The sequence below is a fragment of the Prenolepis imparis genome, unplaced genomic scaffold (assembly GCF_030444845.1).
Source record: "Prenolepis imparis isolate NDT839.2.m4 unplaced genomic scaffold, iyPreImpa1.0 SCAF_7, whole genome shotgun sequence".
NCBI lineage: Eukaryota > Metazoa > Arthropoda > Insecta > Hymenoptera > Formicidae > Prenolepis > Prenolepis imparis.
In genome coordinates, this window is record NW_028141165.1 from 4,316,311 (window position 1) to 4,340,069 (window position 23,759).

The 23,759-nt window shown below is 39.9% G+C and overlaps 2 protein-coding genes across 6 annotated transcripts in view; one reads left to right on the plus strand and one right to left on the minus strand.

The window, feature by feature from the left end:
- The window catches only part of LOC145938166 (PHD finger protein 14), a 243,433-nt gene that overhangs the window by 193,564 nt on the left and 26,110 nt on the right, over positions 1-23,759 (minus strand). For both annotated transcript variants that reach the window (XM_083041584.1, XM_083041583.1), the window contains exons 2-3: positions 17,651-17,730; positions 16,796-17,268 (exon numbers count right to left, since the gene is read on the minus strand). The gene's annotated coding sequence lies outside the window, so the exon portion shown is untranslated. The remainder of the gene's footprint in view (positions 1-16,795; positions 17,269-17,650; positions 17,731-23,759) is intronic.
- Fas1 (fasciclin 1 Fas1 domain-containing) overlaps positions 1-23,759 on the plus strand; it is a 226,998-nt gene that overhangs the window by 128,754 nt on the left and 74,485 nt on the right. For all 4 annotated transcript variants that reach the window (XM_083041586.1, XM_083041589.1, XM_083041588.1 and 1 more), the window contains exon 2: positions 7,840-7,975. In XM_083041586.1, coding sequence (XP_082897712.1) covers positions 7,840-7,975 — 136 coding nt within the window. The remainder of the gene's footprint in view (positions 1-7,839; positions 7,976-23,759) is intronic.

The window sequence follows — 23,759 nt, forward strand, 5'->3', positions numbered from 1 at the left end:
ATAATTTATCGTCGCGATTAAATGGGAAAATTAATCTTCTTAAAGGCTTTAGTCAATCTCGCGGAGATTAAATTACGGAAATAATAATAATGCTCGTTCTATCCTTTGTTAAATTATTGAATATATATGTTTGAATCTATTTTTTATATTTTGGAATTTTTCATATTTTGCATATTTTAAACCGTCGTATATACACTCTTAAAATCTTGCAATATCCAGTCAATGAAATCAGTTTGTATTTTCAGTATGTAAAAATTCTTATTCAAAGACATGCATCGTTAGCTGCTCAAAGAAATTTAAATATTAAATAACGGGTATTCGTAATCGAAAATTCAATTTGCCGAGTCATGAGAAAATGAATAGACGGATATCTTCATGCATCGTCGTGTATATATAAGTTCCACGGTCCTCGAAAGACGTCTCGCGAATGCGAGGGACGGATGATCGATCGTCAAAGACGGCGAGTCGCAAGAGAGACGGACGCGCTCGGATGACTCGACGACGATGGTAATTCGAGAATTTTCATATCGCTAAGTAACCATCCGTTCTATTCATGTAACATAAATAACATTAAAAGCGGGGGAGAGATGGTCCGTGATGAATGTTCATCATCGGGGCATGAAATATTTATGAATCGAGAGATAAAACCCATTTTTTAAATACATTTCCAATCGACTCCACGCGCGATTCTTTGGGATTATATTCTTTCTAGCAAATGCTCTTGTTCTTTCTATAGAATTAATTTTTCTTTTTTTTCATTTTCTCATTCGCTACTCGGACGTTTTCTCCCTTTTAAGGCTCGAGGTGAGAGATATTATAAGCGAAACGACAGACTGAGACAAGATAAGCGACGAGTATCGATAACGCGCACGATCCGGCGTTGCAGCAGCGTATGGCGATCACGAGCATCCAAGGAAGTCGTGATCCCCCACGATGGGGTCGGATTTAAGGGGTCGTTTCGATGGCGCCAGTCGGCGATCTCACCCTCGTACTCTCGTTGTGCCCGAAATTCATTTCTCCGAATTGTTTATAAGGGGACGACACGATGTCACGGCGATGAGTCACGTGAAGTAAATTTCTTGGCCGTTCTCGCCAGAAATTACGGCCGATAAAGTACACGACGATCGCAGAATCATGTGAACTATGAAAGTTTAATAGATGGCGTTTAATATTTTAACGTAACGGCCGTTCATATGCTATCGCAAACCATAGATCCATAAATTCTTTCATACCGGGGAACAGCACAATGTGTGACAGATAGTCCGCTATATATTACAGGAAATTTCGGCGAACCCGAAATAATTTAATCGATCGAAATTGCTCGCTCCGCTCGGACGTGTGTATCTCGAATTAATACCGTATTAAAAGCTCCGCTGAGCAGAATATTCTAAACAGAGCAAATATTCAAATATTCAAACATTTTTCGACGCGTTATTGCCTTCTATTTATTATTGGCTCTCTGCTACTAATTGCGTAAAATTATGTAAGAAAACAAATAAATTCACGGCTTCAAACACGATCTATTAAATTGTTCGTCACATTATCTTATTAATCTTAAGAGCCACGTGAATCTTTAAACGTCGTTATTTATCGCTGGTAGAGCACACGTCACGCTCTCTCTCTCTCTTTCTCTCCCTTTCTCAGACAACCCCCGGAGGCGAAATATCGGTGGCGCGAGTAAGTGCATCGAGGTATTGAGATGTGACCCACGTATTCAATATAAGGGCTTTTACCGACTCACGCTTTTCTGACACAAGCGACAACCCCCTCCTACGATCCTCGCGGTATCCTTTTCGCCGTCTGCGGCGCCCAACTTCTTCCCGACGCGCGTTTCTCCTATCAAATGCGCACGCGGTCAATTTACAATAGAATTGCCTCAACGGGCCATGCTGCATAATGCGTCGACCATAATGCATCTATACAGCGTTTTCGATATGCAGAGTACAAAGCGCATTACATACAGGGCGGCGATTTCCGAAACCAGCAACATCGCTTTTGTCTATATACGGTTTCCGCTCATCGATTTAGAGTCTCAACTCTCTTATTCATGACCCTTTAATTTTTAATCTCGAGTATCTTATGATAAGTGAATCACGAGCTAATAATTTGTTAGACGAAATTACCAAGAGGGTTTTACTCGTCGAGAGTTTTGAATTTTAATCGTCCTTAATTAATTTTAATCGGAGACAAACTTTGCACATGCATAAATCAGAGAGATCGAGTCGAAATTAAATAAAAAAAACATGTAACATTAATAATATATCGATATAATATTAGCATGATCCGAAACACCCGATATATCTAGGAATGTACAAACACGCGCATATACATGCACAATGTGCATATATATAGCAAAGACGTTATCGGGCGAGAGCCAGGAGCGCTTTATGGCTCCGATATCGAATCGAATCGAGAAGTAATTTGCACGTAGTAATGGCACCAGTTATGTCAAAGGAGACTGCAACATGGTCGCTAAGGTGTTGTTCTTGGCTTCTCGACGTTAGTTTTGATTGCCATCGAGATGACGCTCTCTTGACTAGCTACATCGAGATGATATTGCTACTCTCCGTCGATGCATCGAAGTGATGCTGGCAAACGCGATCATCCCTCGAACAACGTATATATCGACACAAGTCTGCTTCGTTATTGAATCTACGCGTGTTGAATAGTTTTAGATTGAATATTTTAAAGGGGAAAAAAGAGATGTCGCGCGACATATTAATTTGCATGTGATCGTCGTGCGCATCCGATCGAATCCATTCACGTTGGATGAATCACTTTGTCCCATAACAAGTAAATATAAAATACAACGCGTTATCAACATCGATGAATCACTGCTGCTGTTGAAACTCTTGAGGGAATGCGAGGATGCAAATTTAAACATTTCGCTCTTCAATTCCGTAAGAAATTTTATATCAAAAATTAAAATATTTTAGAATAATATGAAGTTTCACACAGAGAGAAGTGTATGCTTACTTAGGAAGTTCTGTGAAATTTAAAATATTTTAGAATATAAAATTTCGAAGAAATGTATGCTTAGGAGATTCTCCGCAAATTTTAAAATATTTTAGAATATAAAATTTCATACACGTATATATGCTTAGGAGAGGCTTCAGCAAAATTTTGATCTAATTTTATATCGCCTAGATTATACTGACTTACACGGGAATATATTCCAAGTGTTCTAACTCGGTGAACTCATATAAAGCACTAAAGCGCGCTCGTACGGATGAGCTGGCGTAATAATATGCAGATTAATCGCAGCTCTTTGACGCGTGTATGTAATTCGCAAAGTTCTCGCCTGAGTGACGATATCGTTGACTCATAAACGACGAGGCACATCTCCTCTCGACCCTGTACAAAAGTTCATTCGCATAAATATAAATATCCGTATTTGTCGAGGGGTGATATAGGAGAATAAAAACAAGGGAGGGAAGAGCGACACACATAACAAAAACAAACAACTCACGCGATCCTAAAAAACGCGAAAAGTTTAAGGACGCTCCCCGATGTCTGATATATCTTCATACATAATATAATGAATTTAAAATTGGTGATGCACGGTCCTCGTTCATCAAGTGTATCTGATTAACAACTTATGCATAATTTTTTAGACAATTTATATTTTTGCGCGAAAAAAAGGACGAACTAACACATGTTTTAGGATAACTTTCGCCAAGATAGTTTTCGCGAACGAGACGAGAAGATAGAAGCACGCGAATCAAATGTCGCTTTATTAGCGCAACCATGAAAAGTTCAAGTTGCAATTTGAAGCGCAGGAAAACTTTTTAATGCGCAAGCTCACCTTAATTAAATTTCGTTACTTTCATTTTACAGTGGACGTATAACTCTTTAGTTCATCTCCTATTCAAGCTCGCGGGCTTGTAAAAACGCAAAGTCCTCGTGTTCTTCGTCTCTTTTTCTTGCTTTTTATTCTACATAATGATTAAAATTAAATGCGATTATTACAACTGCTTTGTGATGTGAAAATACAATACAGTGTGCGATTACGACTTGGACTTTGGATAGGGGAAACAATATTTCCAAAACGAGAATTGCGGCTATAAAAAATAACGAAGCGTGAAAAATGACGCTGCGAGGATGAGCCTTGTAAAAATATTATAAAATCTGGAAATTGCGCAAATAATCCAAAAGTCATAATATTATACAAATTAATTTCATCAAATCGATTGGCTATCAAATTTCCGAATACTTTTATAACATACGCAAAGATATCAGATATACATATACTATGTGTATATGTATATGAAATTGAAATAATAATTATTTCTCTTTGTATATTATATTTGCGTGCGCATGATGATAAATGTAGCGTAATAATGAAAATACAAACAATTAACTTTCCGTTAATTATTTCTCTGTAACAAAATAAGCACAGTTTTAAAAGAATATATAACCGGTAGCATAACAACGCTGATGTATGCCGTGAGATAAAATGCCTCGAGGACTGAATCGTGAACATGAATTAAGACGTGGAACGTAAAATTAAGATTCATGTCGCATTTATTTATTGTGCACGTAATTTTAACACGAGAACATAAATCTTCGCCAATAGCTGGATTTTCACAAGTCGTCTCTAGTTTTGAAAAATGTCCGAACAAGCACGAAGATTTTATTCTTCGAAAAATGATTCTTGAATCTATTAAATGCAAACAATTTCGTAAAATAAAACGGGAAGGACAATACATGTAGCGCGTTTATTTCGGGACGACAAATTTCCCTGCAAAATTATTCTCTCAGATCGCGCGCGATATTTTGAAAGCACGTAATGCGATAAAATAACGTTACTGAAAGAGAGAGAAAGAGAAAATAGAAAATCTATCTTGACGTACGATTTAATCTAATTTCCGACTCGTCGCGACTGCACTTTATAGAAACATTCGGAATCGTTTCTCCTCCGTTTAACCTATCACTATTTTTATTCGACAGATAAAAAATATCGGATTTACAAATGCAAATATTTGTATTAATAATATATATACCGCTATGCGTTCGACGCAATCGATAAACATCGCTTTTACGTCCTGATGGTTTCGTTAACAAATTTGCAATGACAGATGCAGTTGAGTGTGCGAATTTTTTTCTCATCTTGACACGAAAATCTTTCATTTTAATTCAACAAATCAAGAAATATTCCAAACAGATTATAAATGTCAAAAAGTTTTTATAAGTTCTTGACGTTTAAAAGAGGTCTTAACCGCATTCAGATATCCTTCAATTTTCTTGTGACAAGTTCCAAGATGCAGAGTCTAAAAAATCTAAAGTGACTTTAAAAACCATCGAGTTTTTCGCGACTCGCGAGATCTCTCGAATGGCTCTGATATTATACAAGACTTGATAAAACTCTTGTGTCTACCAAGACAATCGACACGCGAAAACACGACGTCTCGATTACCGAGCTGGAAATCTTTTTCTATCCGCGGAACTGTTTTTGCCATGCTCCTCTCTTCTTTTGTCTATTACTCCCGACCAATCCCGTCGCTCTCTCGGGCTCGCCTCGACGAACCAACTCGCATTAATTGCCGGGAGTCACGACATGTCTCCATTACTCAAGAGCTTCGTTAAAGGGAGGCGAAGGGGATAAGAGAACGCCGCGAGGATAAGGGGCGAGAAAGATAAAGAAGGTCGCAATGTTTCACCATTATTTTTCACAAATTGGGCCCGCGTCACCTTTATCCTTAACGAGAATAGAACGACGGGCCCCTCCGAGTTATTCGAAAAATAAAAAAAAATAAAAAAAAAAAGAGATTTTCGTATTTATATAGCGCCTTCGTAAATTTCGTTCGTATTATTATTATGAGATATTTCTGTTACCTACTCCTCCATAAATAGCAAATGCATCGCGTCGCGTCTCGATCGCGTTTTTCCAGTTTTAAAATTAAATTTATATCGCGCGCGACAAGACGCGACATCGATTATCTGTGAAATACAGAAGCGTCCTGAATGAACCGCATCCTCGCGCATACAGCTTCCACTAATTAATCAGAAATTTCCTGCCGGCACCACCGACCGACCAATGCAACTAATAGACCTTGCTTCCCGAATCTCCCTGCCAATTATCCTGCCGTGTACTAATTAGCATATATGGTCGCGGTAACAAAGTTTCCCGCCTCCGACAGTGTCGTCCGCGAAACTTACGAGCTTTAATAACTCGTGAATCAACGTTTTGATTTTGCAAGCCAAATGTAATTCCGGGTATCTTGCCAAGAGTGATTTGCGATCTGTAGAGCAGAATTAACGTTAAAAAAAAGAGAGATCTGATCTTATTTTATTATTTTTAATCTGTAAAAATGTCGTAGACGAGTTTAATGACGATGAAAAAGAAAAATATATTTAACGCTGGATATAAAACATAGAATCGCACAGGAAAATACAAAATGCGAAATTGCTCTATTAACTTTGACAAAGTCGAAGAACTTGAAGAACTGTCTGTGTGTGTTAGAGCGAGCATGTACTTCTGCCGCTGCGGAAAAATCACCGGCAAGGTACACCTCCTGCGTACGGAAACTTTAGCAGTTTATTATAGCCGAGCGCCGACATAGTTCTCCCTCAGTAGCGGAGTTTCGAGCAATGAGACGAAATAATCGCGTTTTTACGATAGTCGTGCCGAGTTTTACGAGAATCGGAAGCCTCGGCGACGCTTTTGTACGGTAAAACTTGTTCGAATGCCACACGCGTCATAAAATCGACAAAGCGAGCCGCAGCAGCAGCTCGGTGCGGCTTTTATCATATATACCGGTCGAGACATACTTTCCGGGTCTCTAATACGAATGAATCCGAATGAATTTTTCCACGTTTCAGAGTCTCCGTTCGGATGCATAAACGTCGCGCACAAATGTCGCGAGATATCGCGAGCGTTGAATTAAATGTTTTATTAAACTATTTTACGCTCTCTTATTATTTGACGTTACGAAATAATAATCATATAGAATAACATTATAATAATTACGATGTAAAATCGCAAAAGCAGTAATTATGCAGCGATTAGTCATAATTACGTTTAAAAGAGCGAGAACCGAAAAGCGTAACGCGAAATTCTTCAAATCGAGTGTCGAAAAAAATATTCAACGTTCTAAAGAGTCAAAATATCTTTCAGTTTCCGCTGCTGTATGTTTTTTCGCCCCCCAAATCCCAAGCGACGCGACGGTCGACAGAAAAGGGGGGTTCTCTCTCCACTGCAATGAAGGGTAGACTCGTAATACCCGCTGGTAGATCCGACTTTGTATCCGGCTAATTAAGCATTGATAACTAACGAGGTTCCTTTGTGCCGTCGCCGCCGCTGCCGGAGGATGAAAGTCCACGGAAAATTTCAACCGACACATCGGATTAAATGCTTTAGCGTGCTAGCGCGCTCGTCGAACCCGTGTTTGCCCGAATTCGAGATGCAAACTGCGAAAAACTTTAATCCCCGTTGATGCGAATTGCTCGAGGCAGACATTGCTCCCGTCGTAGAGGGTCGGATGGATGAATTCTTTTTTTATATATATATATATATGTCCTGGCGAAGAAGAAACGTTCGAGTCGACGTTCGGAATCGATCGCTTCGTTCTCCGACCTCGTTTTCTACTTTATCGTACGGGAACGATGATTAATTTAACGACCTCCTATGAATCGGTCCTCTTTCGAGCGCGATTGTTTGATTTTGTTCCAAGAGCGCGCGCGCATAATGCCGCGTAAGCGTCATTTAAATTCTTTTTTTTTCTCTCCTTTTTCTTTTTTTTTTCGCGTGCACCGTGTGCCGTTAATTAGTGGCGCGATCAGCAAAGAGATGGCCGGGTCAAACTCGTTTTAAAACCGTACCGCAATTTTCTGTTGCAGTTTTATCAGCTCCTGGAAGCCAGTCAAGTGGCCAATACGACTCTCACATATCGCCACGTGACTGTGTTTGCGCCGACTAATCGAGCGTTCCAGAAATACAACGGAAGCACGAAGAATCTGGTTCTGTATCATATGTGTGAGTACATCGTAATGCTTAATTTTCATTAATTTCTCTCCGAAAAATAAAAATGTATATGATATGTCATTTAAATGGTAACAAAGAAACTTTGCAAAAATACAGAAGTAAAGATTTTTTCGAGGATTTTTTATGCTAACAGATTATACAATATTAAACATCAAAAGTGCAATAAAATTCGCACGTTTCAATTTAAAAAAAAAAGTTGGAGCTAATTTTATAAACTAATCTGACAAAAATACGTGCGATGCAATATTTAAATATCTTCACGCGTCCGTAAAATCCGCAAACAATCAAGAAAATTTCGTTGTCTCCGCTCTTGCATCGCGTATTTTCCGGAATAGACCACGACAACGCGGGAAAATTCTCGACACGATCGGGAACTCAATTTTCCTCGGTTTGCCGTCTCTACCTCTGCCTCTACCCGCATCTGCATTATTTCCTTTCTTCGTCCGGCTTTCGCGTTTCGGCCGCGCCGAAGTGCATTAGCCTCACCGAGCCGAGTTTCGGTATTTCGCGCTTTGATCTCGACCGGAGCGCTCGAGCGTTTGCATCCGTAATGCATCCGTCGAGTTGCAAAGCCGCGGCGGATCGGAAAGATGCATTCGATATATGTGCCCCGGACGTTTACGCGCTTTCGTAATTCAGGGCTTCTTCGATGGGAAGCAACGCGGTGCGGTGGCGGTATACGTCCGTTATGGACGTATTCGCGTTTACGGCCATTCGACCATCCATTTGGGCATTCATCGATGTAGATCCTGATGGAAAGGGAGGGAGGAGGGCATTGTTGCGATTGAGTGTAGAGCTGACTAATATCGCGCAGCGTCAGCGAGTCGACGTGTCAGCCGATCCGTCCACGTTAATGGATCCTGTTGCACTTTATTGTGCGTCGAACGGAAATCGAAACGAATTTGCGAGAGCGCGGGCGCAACAACAAGGCAATCGCATTCACGCGAAACTGTTCTCATTCCGAAGATCGGACAAATAGAATTTTTAATATTTGCATAATTCCGTCGATACAAAAGTATTCAGTAAGTATTATGAATTTCGTGAAATAATGAGACGACAATTTCCATAAAAAGCAGAAAGAGTACGTAGAAAATCATATTTTCAGACATGTCATATATCTTGTTCTATCTTAATAAAAATTTTTTAAAAATTTTCTCTTTGAATAATGAAAGAAGAAATGTTACATCAAGTCGTTTTCAATCGTGTCGCGAATTCATCGTTAGGCCATCCGGTCGCCCAAGAGATCGTCGCATCGTCTTTGATCAATAAGGAACACGCGACACAAACAACCTGCTCAATCAAAATCCTTATTATCCTTGGCGGGTTATGGTAAACGCGACGACGGGCCTCGTTAGGCGCACCCTCGTTCGCTTCGCCACGTCTCGTCTCGTCTCGTCTCGTCTCGTCTTCGCGTCCGTCGTCCGTGTGTTTGCGATGTCGCGCGCGGTGTGTAATTTCGTCGTGCGATGTTTGCGCTGCCGCGCGGGCGGGCGGACGGGACGACATGGCGAAAACGCTTACACGGATAGTCGCATCGGCGTGGCATGGCGCCATCGATCTCGACGGAGACTCGTAGGCAAACACGTAGAGAGCGGCCTCCGCTCCCTAGCGCGTGCCCTTCCGTGCTTGCGTTAAACCCGGCGATAAGAAAGGGCCGCGCCTTCGGCCGCACAACCGGCCACGCCGGCAAATAATTAATCCGATTTGAACGGCTAAGCCGCGCGCAAGCGTAACCCTCTCGGTGAGCGTCGCACCGGAAAACGAGCGTTTCATGAAGCAAGGTTCCATGACCGGAAGGAGGGAGAGATGAGGGAGGAGAAGGACCAGTATTATTAGGCGAATCTGGGTGTGTGAAGTTGGCACCCCTATGTTACGCTATCATAGTTCTGTTAAGAGTTCTGAGTTATTTAGAACCATAGGAAGAGTTCTTGATAATTTTTAGAAATAGTTCCGGTCATTACGATAACGAAAATCAGTTTCAAAAAATAGGGGTGCCAACTTCACATTTTTTTACACATCGAGTTCTAATAGTTTTGAGCAGAGTTTTAAGGTTCTTTTAAATAGTTATATAGTTCCTGATTATTTTTTGAAAGAGTTCTGCAATTTTTAGATTAAAAAACGTACCTTCAATATCGAAGATATTTCCAAAATATCTTTGATATTGAAAGTATGTTTTTTTATCTCTATATAAAAATTGCAAAACTCTTTCAAAAAATAATCAGGAACTATGTAACTAGTAAACAATTGAAATTTACTCACCTCACGGTTGCTCCTTTGTTGCCCGATGCCTCCCCGGGCCTCCTTCTCGTACAAGTTTCGAAACACTTGCATTCGCGTTATTTTTTTTCGTTCGCGACGCGCGGCGACGCCCGGGTTTTAGCTATCGCTATTACGATATTGATACGTGCGACGCGATCGGATTTATACGATAATTAACCACCAAAGACGCTAATTAATACACCACTACGACTCGGCGCGACGTATCGTTGCGCGTTCCGAACCTGGCAGTGCCAGTCTAGCTCCACCTCCAGTGCTCTTCTTCGGTTGTTCGTGATCAACGGTCGCGCGCTTCTTGCCAGTCCGCGAAAGGACGAGTGTATTAATTAGCGTCTTTGGTGGTTAATTATCGTATAAATCCGATCGCGTCGCACGTACCAATATCGTAATAGCGATAGCTAAAACCCGGGCGTCGCCGCGCGTCGCGAACGAAAAAAAATAACGCGAATGCAAGTGTTTCGAAACTTGTACGAGAAGGAGGCCCGGAGAGGCATCGGGTAAGAAAGGAGCAACCGTGAGGTGAGTAAATTTAAATTATTGTTTAATAGTTTTATAGTTTTATAGTTCCTGATTATTTTTTGAAAGAGTTTTGCAATTTTTATAGAGATAAAAAAACATACTTTCAATATTGAAGATATTTTTAAAATATCACTTTTTATCATATGAAAGGAATAAATTGATAAGTATAATAATGTGTTTTGTACGATTATAAAAATTATATAACTGTATATATTTCATGCTTTGCGTGGAAAATTTTCTTTGAATTATTTTCAAGGAAAAAACTTAGCCATAAATACATACACACACGTGTACTTGTGTGGCTGATCTGAGAGAAATTTTTCTCTCTTGAAACTCACATTCGCTACAATAAAAGTATCAAAACAAACTCTCCTACGGCTGTCAACGATACACTCCTGCGCGCGTACTTATTCTTTAAGTCCGTTTTTCCTCCACGGGGGATAATGTCGCGAGTTACCCGGACGAATTACCTCGGAGACCACCTCGGGAAACATTCAGATTAAATAATCAAAGGTCGTAAGGTCGTCGACTTTTCGTTGGCGCGATCAATGTTATTCGGCCCAAGGCATTTTTTCCCGTGAAACTACGACGACGACGACGACAACGACAGCGAAAGAAAGAACGAAGGAAGGAGTGTCGTCGTCGGTGACGTTCGTCGACGGGCCGCTACTTCTATTCCTCGTCGACTGCTCGTCGAACGCTTCGCCTTGTCTTTCTTTTTTTTTGTCTACTCCAGAGCGACGTATTGGAGAGCAAACAGCTCGAACGAAATTACCGCGTGCAAAAGACTTTTTACGAGACGCGTCTTGTGAAAGAGATTGTCAAGAATTACATTATCCTCCTTCCCTTCGCCCCGTCATCCGTCCTTTTCCCGCCCTTCCCCATCCCTTCCGTCGCCGTGATGCGGGGTAAATAAAAGACGCCTGGCTTGATGCCCTCGAGAAAGCACGAGGATAGTTATGCTCGCGTGACGCTGCTGACTGCATCGATTCGGAGCTCAAAGCGTGAGCTGAAAATTATTTACTCGAGATAATAAGTGGAAAATAAGTAACTTTGTAATATTACTCGCTCAGGCATTTTTGTTACATATTTTCATAATAACAACGCCTCATATTTTAAACAAGAATAATATTTTACTATAGAGCATTCTCTCGTTAGATTAAGATTGTGATTCTCTCTCCGACCCAGCGGGATATTTACGCCCGTAATTTTTTTAGAGCATTCTCAAGTTCTTGACGTTTTAAAATCTCCGCTTTAATTCCCGTATATTTAGACGTTGCGCACTTTTTTTTCGTGACGACTTGCGGATAATAAACTTTGGCGGAATTCTAGTAAATCGCAATTTACCCGTCCGTAACTTTGAACAAGCGTGCGATTCAGGTTTTTTCGCGCGCGGAATCCAAACAGAATGGAGAACTTGGAAGAGGTCGAAACTACGACTCCGTCCCCTTTTGTCCCTCGAGAGAGTGTCGAGTCCCTTTTCTCTCCTTTTCTTTCTCCCTTTCTCTCTGCCCTTAGCGCGCGCGCGATAAGGAAAAGCTCTCTTTATCTCCTCAAGTCGGCGCCTATCTCGACGGCACTTCGCCTCGAGCGGTAACGAGAGGACTGACCCTGTGTTCTCTCTCTTTCTATCGCACGCACACGCGCGCGCGAATCTACTGCAATTTTGTACATCGCGAAAAGTTTCACAATTAGTCTTGGAACTTTCATAATTCCGCAGCTTAACCCGCCTTGTTTTGCGGCCGAGCGTTACTGCAGTCGGTTTAATTTATCATTTTACCTCTCGCCCGATTACCTCGACTTTTCCTCAGCTCGCCCCGAACGTGCCCCATCGTCCCGTCCATCCTTGTCCCGCGCGATTTTTCGATTTCAGTCGAAGCTCGAAGGCTAGGCGTTTTTAATCGATATCTTATAACTCGATCAAGTCGATAGAAATTTTTTTTTTTCGAGTAAAAATAATTCACGTTTAATCGTAAATTTATTACAAGTTCTTCGCACGATTCGTCGTTTTAAATCCGGCTTTTAAATATGCTTACAAATGCCTCGTACGTCTCGAGTTGCGTCAACAGAATAAAAATTCGCGTTACCATTTTCTAAAGCGACCGAAGAAAGCATCCAAGTTGTAGTCGCAATAAAATTTGGAGGAACACTTTTACGAGTGTAGCGACACAGGTGTAGGGAAGCTTACGACAGTCGTGCGCCAGCGTATTATCCTACTTTAAATACATAGATGGTCGAGTAAAGATTTAAGGAGTGCAGGTCAGCCGCAGTCGCGGTCGCGCCTTTCATACCGAAAAGTCACATTTGCGGCAAGATAATGCTTTTGCAAAACGCACACCGGTGCGTGATTAAAATCGCATAGGATCAACAAAAAACGTTTCTACACAAATCGGAATGATTATATACACATGTCGATATAAATTTTTCAAAAGAATTCCGATGCCCCGCAAAAAATTGAAATCTGATCCTAAATAAGAGACGCGTAGCAATTTTTATATCATTTTACGATATATTTACGGGACTTTGCAGCGTCTTCTCCGTTTCGCAAGCTCACGTATCTCGTAATATTCCTGAATAGAATACGAATCCCGTTGTAGATTTTCAGGTGGAAATCCTTGACGCTCACCATTAAGAATCTACGGTTTCTCGAACAATCGCGGATACGACGAATCTAAACGACAATTCAAAACACTCTTGGAGCTAGACGAGACGCTCTTTCATTCCACTCGTGACGTGCGACGGGGACAATGGCGCGGTATTTCGACTGCCGGTAAATTTAGTCGCGGAAAGTTAAAGACTTCGGTCGCCTCGGGGACGAAGAAGACCCGGAGAGGGCAAGTAAAGAAGACCCGGAGAGACGAGGCTCGCGTCGGTCGCTAGATGGGTGACTGCAAGATTGGTGGTCAGGGGGAGAAGGAGAGCGGATAGGAAAGAGGGGCATGACAAAGGAGAATGGTGCGAACTCTGGCTTCTAGGTAACTTAACTGCTCCTCCGGTCTTTGTGCGAAACTTAAAGACACTGTATAGTCCCGGTAGGTATATAGGAGACGTTCGCGGGGGGAGACGAGAGGGATCTCGAAAAGAGTATATACATATATGCATATGTGCATATATGCATGTGTGTGCGTGCGTGTGGTGTGTGGTATGCGACGACTTTGAGTTCCGTGCCCCACGAGCCAACGGAAGTTGGTTACACTGTGCTCTACGTGCCGGGGAACAAGCCGTTCGGGCGTCTGTGACACATCTCGTAGCCACAGGCCAGGAAAGGGGCGGCTTCGTTTGTCTTGTCGGGGACTGCGAGAACTCACCCAAGTGCACGGAAGCTGAAGAAGGGGGAGGGGGGACGGTGAGATCTCGCCATTTCCTCTCGGTTGATCGAGTTTATTATTGACCTGTTATTGAATCACGGTGGAGTGTCGGTTATGAGAATTAGCGGGGAGACGGTGAGTTTATATAATCGAGGAGAGGATTTATATTTGATATAAATCCGACATTTGCGCTTCGAGGATTATAAGATCATCGAGCGCGTAAATTGATGAAACATATTTTTCTCTCATCGAAATTTATTTTCAGACTTAACGGGATTTGATGTTTCCAATCTGTCATTTCTTTATCTGTCCGGGAACTGTTACGGAAACGTGTGTACGTTTGTTAACGATTCTGATATTTTCATGCGATAAAAGTTACTCGTATACCTACATAATTATTTTATTAGACTTTTTATAATATTCGCCAGTATATTATAGCTTTTTGCGCACATTCTCATTAAAGAAAGCGAAAGATTAAAATTCCGACAGATTTGAATATACACGAGTCGCAAAAAGAGAAGACCGCTTTGATGTGGCGGTAATCCCAACAGATTTTAATCTCGTTTAATTCCGCAACGTTTTATCGCGTGTACGCTACCGGCATAATCGTGCATACGGCACCAGAAATTCCAATCTGCTCTTCGTGGCGGCGGCAGCGGTCTCGCCGCTGAGTTTAAACCAATTAAGATAAGGCCACCGGATGAATCATCTCGTGTAATAATTTTTCAAATGCGAGCATTTGCGTTTTCGCGCCAAGTAAAACGAGGACGCGTTTGCCTCGTCGAGGGAAACGAGAATTCGTCACAACGTCACGAGGAAAACTGACGGAAAGCGAAGCGCGAAAAAAAAAAAAAAAAAGAAAAAACAAGAAAAAAAGTACAGTTGCTCTCAACACTTTCCGGTTGTCGACCGCGCGTCGCCACGTCAGAAAAAATCTTAATTATGTCATATAAATGCCAAGATGGCTGAAGAATTGCGAATTCATGGCTCGGCGCGATAATGAAACGAGACTTAAATGCGACCGCTCGTCGCGTTTATAGGTTGTAATTAAAATCTTTTTAAGGAATGCGCCTGGCGGGGGACTCCCTGCGCCACTCATAAACTCCTTTCTAATTGCTTTCGTATCTAATGTCGGTTGTTACAGACATGGCTACGTATTTTATGTTATAATAAAACTAACCGGCCCCGATATGCGCCGCGAATTCCACAACGATCTTGCACGCGAAGAAAAAGTCATCTTTTTTTAATAAATTTATCGCGATACGTACAACCTAATTATCTTTATACGATATGTACAAACGTAATTATCTTCCACTGTACTTAATATAATTTCGATGATAATGTGCGCCTTGATCCTTCGCAGATACAATTCTTGGCGAACATGTAATAAACACCGCGTCTTTAGTATATTATTTTTCCATAGAGAACGAGAAAAAGAGAGTTGCGCATAGCATGATACTGAGGGCATACCGAGGGTAGAAATAGCGAAGCTTTAAAAACTCAAACAATTATCTTAATAAAAACGAATAATTTATGTAACGAGCCGGTGCCGCGCGCATTCGTGACCGCGGGAGGAAACAGTTGGCGTCTCATTACACCTTCTCCGCGATGACTCGCGCTCGGAACGACGTAATTATGCTGAAACTTCTTTTTTTCCGTGCACCCGGAGAGAGCCGACGATACCATCGCGCCCGCGTACAGAGGTCGGCGTCGCATTCGTACGCCGCGACGAGAATAAATTGGCTACATTTTCGCGAGGAATCTGCCCGCGCATTTATTATCGCCGGCGCTGATACGGCGCGGACGTTCGCGCTGATAACTTATGGCCGTCGCTTTTTAAACTCGCGCTCAAGTATTCTACCCTTATACACGTCGCTGAAAAGCAGTTGAAATGCCGCGGAGGCATCGCCCGGGCTTTAATTAATCAGGTACGAAACGAAACCGCATCGCGCGCGCACGAGAACGACGCTTATCCGTCAGTGACTCGAATTGGTCCGCGTGGCTTGGATGGCTACAAAATACCCCGAGGGGCATCCTGCGAGAATGAAATACAGCTCCGCTCCCATTCCACGACGCTGGCATTCAAGTTGGATTAAATGCGAAGAAGACCTAATGAAGGCCACCAACCCTCTTCCGAGCGTCCCAATGGCGCGAAGCAGCAATAACGAATGGCACCGTATAAATAAAACCTCCACCGCCGCACTTCGAACGAGAAAAGTGGAATAGAACGAAGAAGAGGATTACGAGAAGTGAAGGATAAATAAAACGAATATATATCCAGGGCGAGGTAACACATAAGAAACTTGACATATATAAGATAATTTCCATTTTCTCTCTCTCGTTACAAGAAATTATATTTAGGTATATTGCATAATTAAACTTATTGTTAATTTGTTATACTATAATCCCGAATTTATTTCTCGCGAAACAAACTTGATAAGTAATCAAAATTGCTTAATCATTAATATTATATTTATGCGCGATTCACGGACAAATCATTTAAACGTAGCATATGATTGCACAGAGATTTATGCCTTAAAAATTACTACTTGAAATTAAAAAATTCTCAAAATTTTACTAAATTTTTCTTGCTATAATTTTTTATTTCGCGAGATTAGGAATATCTTATATATGGCTTTCAAGTACAATTTATAAGAAAATAAAATGCAGAAAATATTTATAATTAGAAAATAATTAATAGACTCACCGGTCGCCATCTCGCCATCCATCCCGCGATGTTAGAAGATATCCGCGACACTTCATAAACTATGCGCGAAATATGTGTTTGGAGAACCGTCTCACGACAAACACTCGAACTCGCGAAGCGACGAACGCCGATTTTAAATAATCGCGGATGCCCGACCGCGTAATCCAATGGGTAGATCGAGACGTTCGTTCGTCGCTAAATTCGACACTCGCGGCTTGTCACACGCGGCAGGTACCCGCGATATTTATCATAAATTGCGCGAAATACGTGTTTGGAGAAATGTCTCACGACAAACACTCGAACTCGCGAAGCGACGAACGCCGACTTTAAATAATCGCGGATGCCCGACCGCGTAATCCAATGGGTAGATCGAGACGTGCGTTCGTCGCTAGATTCGACACTCCCGACTCGTCACACGCGACGTTCGAAGGTACCTGCGACACTTATCTCAGATTGCACTCGCGACTCGACATCTGCAACGTTAAAAGATATTCGAGACATCAGACTATGCGAAACATACAACACGTGTTTTGCATGTATACATTGTTGATAATATGTATTTTTATAATAATTATTTGTCATTAATATTTTTAAAACAGATTGATAATATTAAATTTTCAACGTTACGAATTTTTCTGATGCCATGGTAAAAGCGCGAAATCAAACACAAGACAAATGAGAGGCATTTACTCCAGCAAAAATAATTAACATCATGCGCACTGATATGCTTCGGTCGTGTAAATATTGCCTGATTTTGTCGCGCATGCATGATGCTTATTAATGTTTAACAGTTATACCGAATTACCATTGGTCACGAAATCGAAAAATACGTGTCTGATACATATTCTCACTTACCTATTTCGCGCTGCGAAAAGAGATTACGTGTGTCCATAATCGGCGACATCGGCAGGATGGAATGTTTCTCCTAGGATTTTCTGAAACAAAATAGAAAATAATTCATTACTTCAAATAATTCTTCAAATTTTTTTTTTAATTTTATATTTATTATACTAACTCTTGTTATATATGCAAATATTATATATTAAATGTTTTCTTACATTTTTATCGCGCGAATTTACATGATTTATTTACAACACATCTATTTAAATTTTTATAACATATTATTTTAAAATTTATTTAGTAAATTTTTACTTTATTAATATATTTTGACGGATATTAGCTGATTAAAGCGTCAATTTGCTAATTAATTTTTAAAATAATAATTTGGTATAAAAATTAAAATAATAACGTTTTAAATAATATATTGTAATTCTTTAAACTCGATTAATATTTTTGACAGAAATCAGCTGATAACTGTTAAAAATATTAATCGAATTTAAAGTATTATAACATATTATCCAAAATATTATATATTGTATATATATATATATATATATATATTGTGCATAGCATTAATGATTAAATCTTTTTTTATTATTTGTTAAGCTTATTTCGCAAACAATAAAGCCAAAATTAAAACAACAAATTAGCAATAAATTAATACTTAATTATGCGATATATTCGAATATGATTTCTCATGATGAGAGACTGTGCCAGGTTAACAGAAACTTCATAGAGAAAAGTCTATGATTATTACAAGAATGAAAAAAGATTCAGACGATGTAAAAAGGACAAGGTTATAAGAGAAATTTAAATATATAAAGATATTAGAAAATCTCTCTTTATATTCATCTCTTATCGGGATAAAATTTTGCTCGGCTGTACCAAGTCGAAGCAATCTTCTCTCTTCTTGCCTAAGGGCGACTTGCACGCGCGAGAGAAGGGAGTTTTCGCATAAAGCGGCGACGCCCCCCTTAATTCCTTGTTTCGCGCAAACATTTTCTTCATCGCAATCGTGAGACCGCCGCGGGCTTTAACGAGAAGGGGTGTCGCAGCCGGATATAGAAACTCGTCGCTCAATGACATTCGATTGTGAGTCGGTATTTCAATATTGTATATGTATATATATATATATTTGAACTGGAATCACATTGATTTGACACAAAATAGTAGTATTTGTACTCAAAGATTTTAAACCTTCGAGGAATCGTGATAAAAGAGATCTGTGAATTAATTCCGAACATCTTAATCTTCCATCTTTCCGCGCTTGCTCGATCATCGAGTGATCGATGGCCAACAATTAGAGGAGATATCCTTCACGGTGGCTGACTGCGATGGTAGTTAGATCGAATGGTTGAATAGGAATGGACCGCATGCGATTAAATCCTCCCCCTTCCCTCCCTCCTTCCTCCTACGTTCTGCTCGGACCCTCAATTGTTGAAGGAGATATCGTACCCTACTCCACCTACCGCATTCTCTCTCTTTCCCTCCGCGAATCTCTCACTCCATCTTTCGATTTCAACGACTGTCTTCGTCGCGGAATGGTCCTCTGTCGAGCGCACACAAAGAGGACGGGCCGAGTACGAACGACGGGTGTAAAGCAATCAATTATCCCTAATTGAAATTAGCCGAAAAGGCCCGCGCGCGGGAGAATTAGCAGAGCCAATTGCGAATTACTTGCGCACAGCGGGAGGAACTTATATTCCACTCGTGATTGGAGACAAGATGTGGTTGATTTTTCAGAAAGAGGAAGAGCGAGAGAAAAAAAAAATAAATGCGTATAATATTGTATAAAAAATGTTTCTTTATACATATGTGATATGTGTGTGTATATTACTGATTATATGTGTGTGTCATTTTTTATTAAATATTTGAATGTCTAAATTAGTAATGCTTAAACTTCATTTTGATATTAAATTTTTATTTTAATTTTTATTTATTTATTTTCTTTTATTAGATCTCTAAATTCTAAAATTCTAAATGATGAAATCAGCAGATGATATATAAATGCTATTTTATACAGCCTCGCAATGAAAATACATAAACACATAAATGTTAATTGTGTAAAGAGATTAAAGATTTTAAAAGTATTTTTAAGAATTGAGGAACCCAAGGATTTAGAAAAACAAGTGTCTAATTCGATAAAAAGAGTTTAGCTACATAATTATATAATATTGACAGTTATAATTTCTATCTTGTGATACGGTCCACTGATTATCATTTGCGATTATTATATGCGAATATTCGAATGAGCGTGTTTTATACCGCAATATTCCATACGCCGCTAACACAGCGACACTGTGCGAAAATAACGATGCAAATGGACGATGATAATATCTGCATTATAATGTATATAGTAAGGATTATCTCTGTATTTTACACATTGAAGCTCAAACATTTCTGTATATTACTGTTTCGCGAGAGTTATCGTATGACAGAATTCACGGGATCACATCAGCGTGTACGAGAGCGCGACTATGATAAACGCTCTTGCCTTGACACGTGCACAAATCTGTCCGAAATTAAATGGGAAATTATTCGACTCGCACGATAACATCAAGCTTTTGCGCAATAACGCGAAATTGTTTCGGAACGTCACTATTTATGTCGCTGAAATTTTCCGCCGAAAAATAATTATCCCGGAATATATACAGTCTCCCTCCCTAGCTTTATCCGATAACGCACCGTTAATTTTTGCTCGCTCGTTTGATTCTCCTACGACGAATGAGCCCACAAATCGCGTTTTTCTCACGACTCGCGCTACATTACCGTCGCAGAATTACTCGTTTCCGACTCATAATTACGCGCGACAACGTGCATTAATGTCAAGGCTTCTGACACGTTCGAGGATCGATGTTCAGAGCGAGTGTAGTTGGCTGCACTCAATCGCAATAACACGTTTGCGGAGGGTGACAACAAGCCGAGGGGTCAGATCAGGTTCAGAGGCGTAGGGGTTTCTATCAGAATTTACGTTCGTGAAACGCTCCCCTTTTCCACCCCTTTCGAGATAACGTGTAATCGTCGTGACTGATATGTTTATTCCTCGCGCGAAGAGTACGGATTTTAACCCTTTTGTGCACTATGTCAAAATAAATTGCGATTATTAAAGAAATATCGCGCTTATCGCGTAAACTACTATATTTTTGCCAACAAAAATACGTATAAATAAAGGATTCAACACATATACATACATCTCCGTACGCGCACAATATGAAAGTTTCAACACGGATATTTTTTGATATTTAAATATGAATTGCGCGGGGGCGAACAGACGAGCGCAAAATATATGTGCGTTGCAAATAACGGCATATATTTCGGCGAATATATATATTTTTACGTTGCTAACAATTTATTCGTACGTCCGCGAAAATTTAATTGAGCGTTGCAAAGAGTCGCGATAAAACGCGACACAATTTACGAGCGATTGACATTAATTGGCGCGGTTAGTAATGTTATACGAATCTATTTGGACCCGAGTTCTGATGACAGCATCGATTTTTAATTACTTTGCTCCATTCATTTGCATATGTGTTTTTTTACTGCATTGAAACTTATTAATTTTATATGATGGATTAGAGAGAGAAGAAAGAGAGAGAGAAAAAGAAAGAGAATAAAGTGACTTTATCAAAGTAGGACAAATTCATAATATTGCCATTAATATTATCGGCTTGTTTTACCCCATAGTTTTACATTTAATTACATGTGACATGTGAAGTTTTAATAAAGCAGAATATTATAGTGCAATTAAAAAATAAAATAAAATCTAAAATTTTTTATTATCACATTTATGAATATTATATTATATATTTTTAACTAAAAAAAATAATTTTTTACTTTAATTAAATTTTAATAATATTTATAAATTATAGGTATATTTCTCTACGTGATATATTTATTTGTGCAATTTAACACATTCATAGATTTAAATAAATTTCGTATTACGTTATCAAATGTTGAGCGTACGTTGCAAATGAATTTCGTGGTTATCTTTGATGGGCTATTCATAAATTCTATCATGTGATTGCCTCGATGGGGCTATCGAAGCTCGTGCAAAATGAGCTTCCAATCCTCTTATCACGTAGCGGTTATGAGGCCCTATCAGAAGTCATATCCAATCTCTTTTACTCTCAGTCTACGACTGTGATCGATAATTATCGAGCAAAGCTTCAATGTCGGACTTGAGCTTTCCCTTTGAATGCTAATTTGCATTCATTACTTTGTATTCATAGATTTTTTATCGTTCTCCATAGAGAAGAATTTTGTATTTTAAATGTGCAAATATCTTGCAAATGTTATATAAAATCGATATTTCGTGAAATGTACGTGTTCCTAAACGACGGTTCGCGACGGTTCTCCCGCAATAAAAAATTTGTTCGACGGTCGATCGATCGGGAACCAATATATCCAACCGCTCATCCGGACGAGCGATCGCGCAGGCGAAGACATCGTCCCTCTTACTTCTCGTCGTCGTCGGCTATTCTCTCGTGCCTCACGAGGATTTTCGAGGTGAACTTTTTTCCCAAATGGACGAACGGCGGACACCCCGCGCGGTCGTGATTGGGCGCTTCAGGTGCGATGCGAGATTGATACGAGAAGCTGTCGAGATTGATTTCCGTGTCGGAGGACGGTTTGTGGAGAGAGCTCTAAGGACTCTCCGAGACTCTTTCCCTTCCCTCGCGACGCTCTATGACCACCGCAAGCGCTTCCTTTCATCTTGCACGAAAATAAGTCCAAGAAGGAAGACCGTCTTCCCATGGGAAATGTAGTCATCCTCGCCGAGAAATTTCGAGATACCCGAGGGTAGTTTTCTACGGTATTCGCGGCTCTCAGAGGAGATCTTCGAATGTATCGTGCGTGTGTGTGTCGCAGTATTTGGAGATAAAAGCGCTGTGACGCACAGATTGCTCTCCGCAAAAGACGTATATTAATCCTCACATATTTCAGAAAACTTTGCGGAATAAAAAACTCTATAATTCTCCACAAAGATTATATCAGAAAAAGGATATGAGAAAATTAATGGATAGTAAGAGAGATTATATCCATTTAACTTTGAAATCCGAAAAAGAATATTGTATATATCGGATGTGTGTCAAATTCGAATCCACAAATAGAGAGCGTATTAAAAAATACGGTACTTAAATGTTGCGATAACAGAAAAAAATTCTCTCTTAATCAATATTTTATTTTTCTTTCTCGAAATCTCGAAACATTTTTATCGCCGTAATTTTTTATTTAGTTCGAGATATAGATGATATTCTGTCCCTGATATAGTCTATCTCTCATATTACATTGAGTTGATATAGATATATATATTCTCGCTCGGGTTATCTTAGAAGATTTTGATATTTATAGTTTTTGCATTTATAGCGGCGAAGGCGAGTTAAAAATACATACGACGTCTTATTCTAACGAATAAGAGAAGCCGCGGTTATCAAAGCAAACGAGCGAACGGCCGGAATCGATGATTATTAGCGACCGATGCGGCCGGTTCCCCAGGCCGCTGATCGATAAACGCGCGTTGTTATTACTACTGTTTACTAATTAGTCGGCGCGCTATTATAATTGGTAATTGTAGGTACTTGTGAAAACCACGCCGGACGCGATGGTGACACCGCGAATCCCTCATCACCCTATGCGTATCATCTATCGATACCGAATGTCACGTTGATTTTAAATTACATCACGAAACAGAAACATCAGTCGCATCCACATGCGTGCATATACGCGATGTCATCAATCTCGAAAATTTGCTAATTTTAGAAAATTATAAAACAAAAGAAACTGATAAAAAAGTTAAATATGAAAATAAAAATTTTTTTACAATTCTCTCAAATCGAGTGAAAGAGATATTTAGTAGAATATTTAAAATTTAAAGTCTCTCCTTCATCTCAAAGATAAGTAATTAAATTATACATAAATATAAATCCTTAGCAAGTTATAAAATAAAAAAATAGTAAAAAAGTCAGGAATAAATATTTTTTTTTATTTTCAAAATTGAATAGAATTTGAGATAATGAAGTTTAGTAGAATATTTAAAGTTCATGCTTTATCTCAAAGATAAGCAATTAAATTGTACATAAATAGTTGTCAACTTATTTTGATTTATCTTTAGAATGACGAAGAG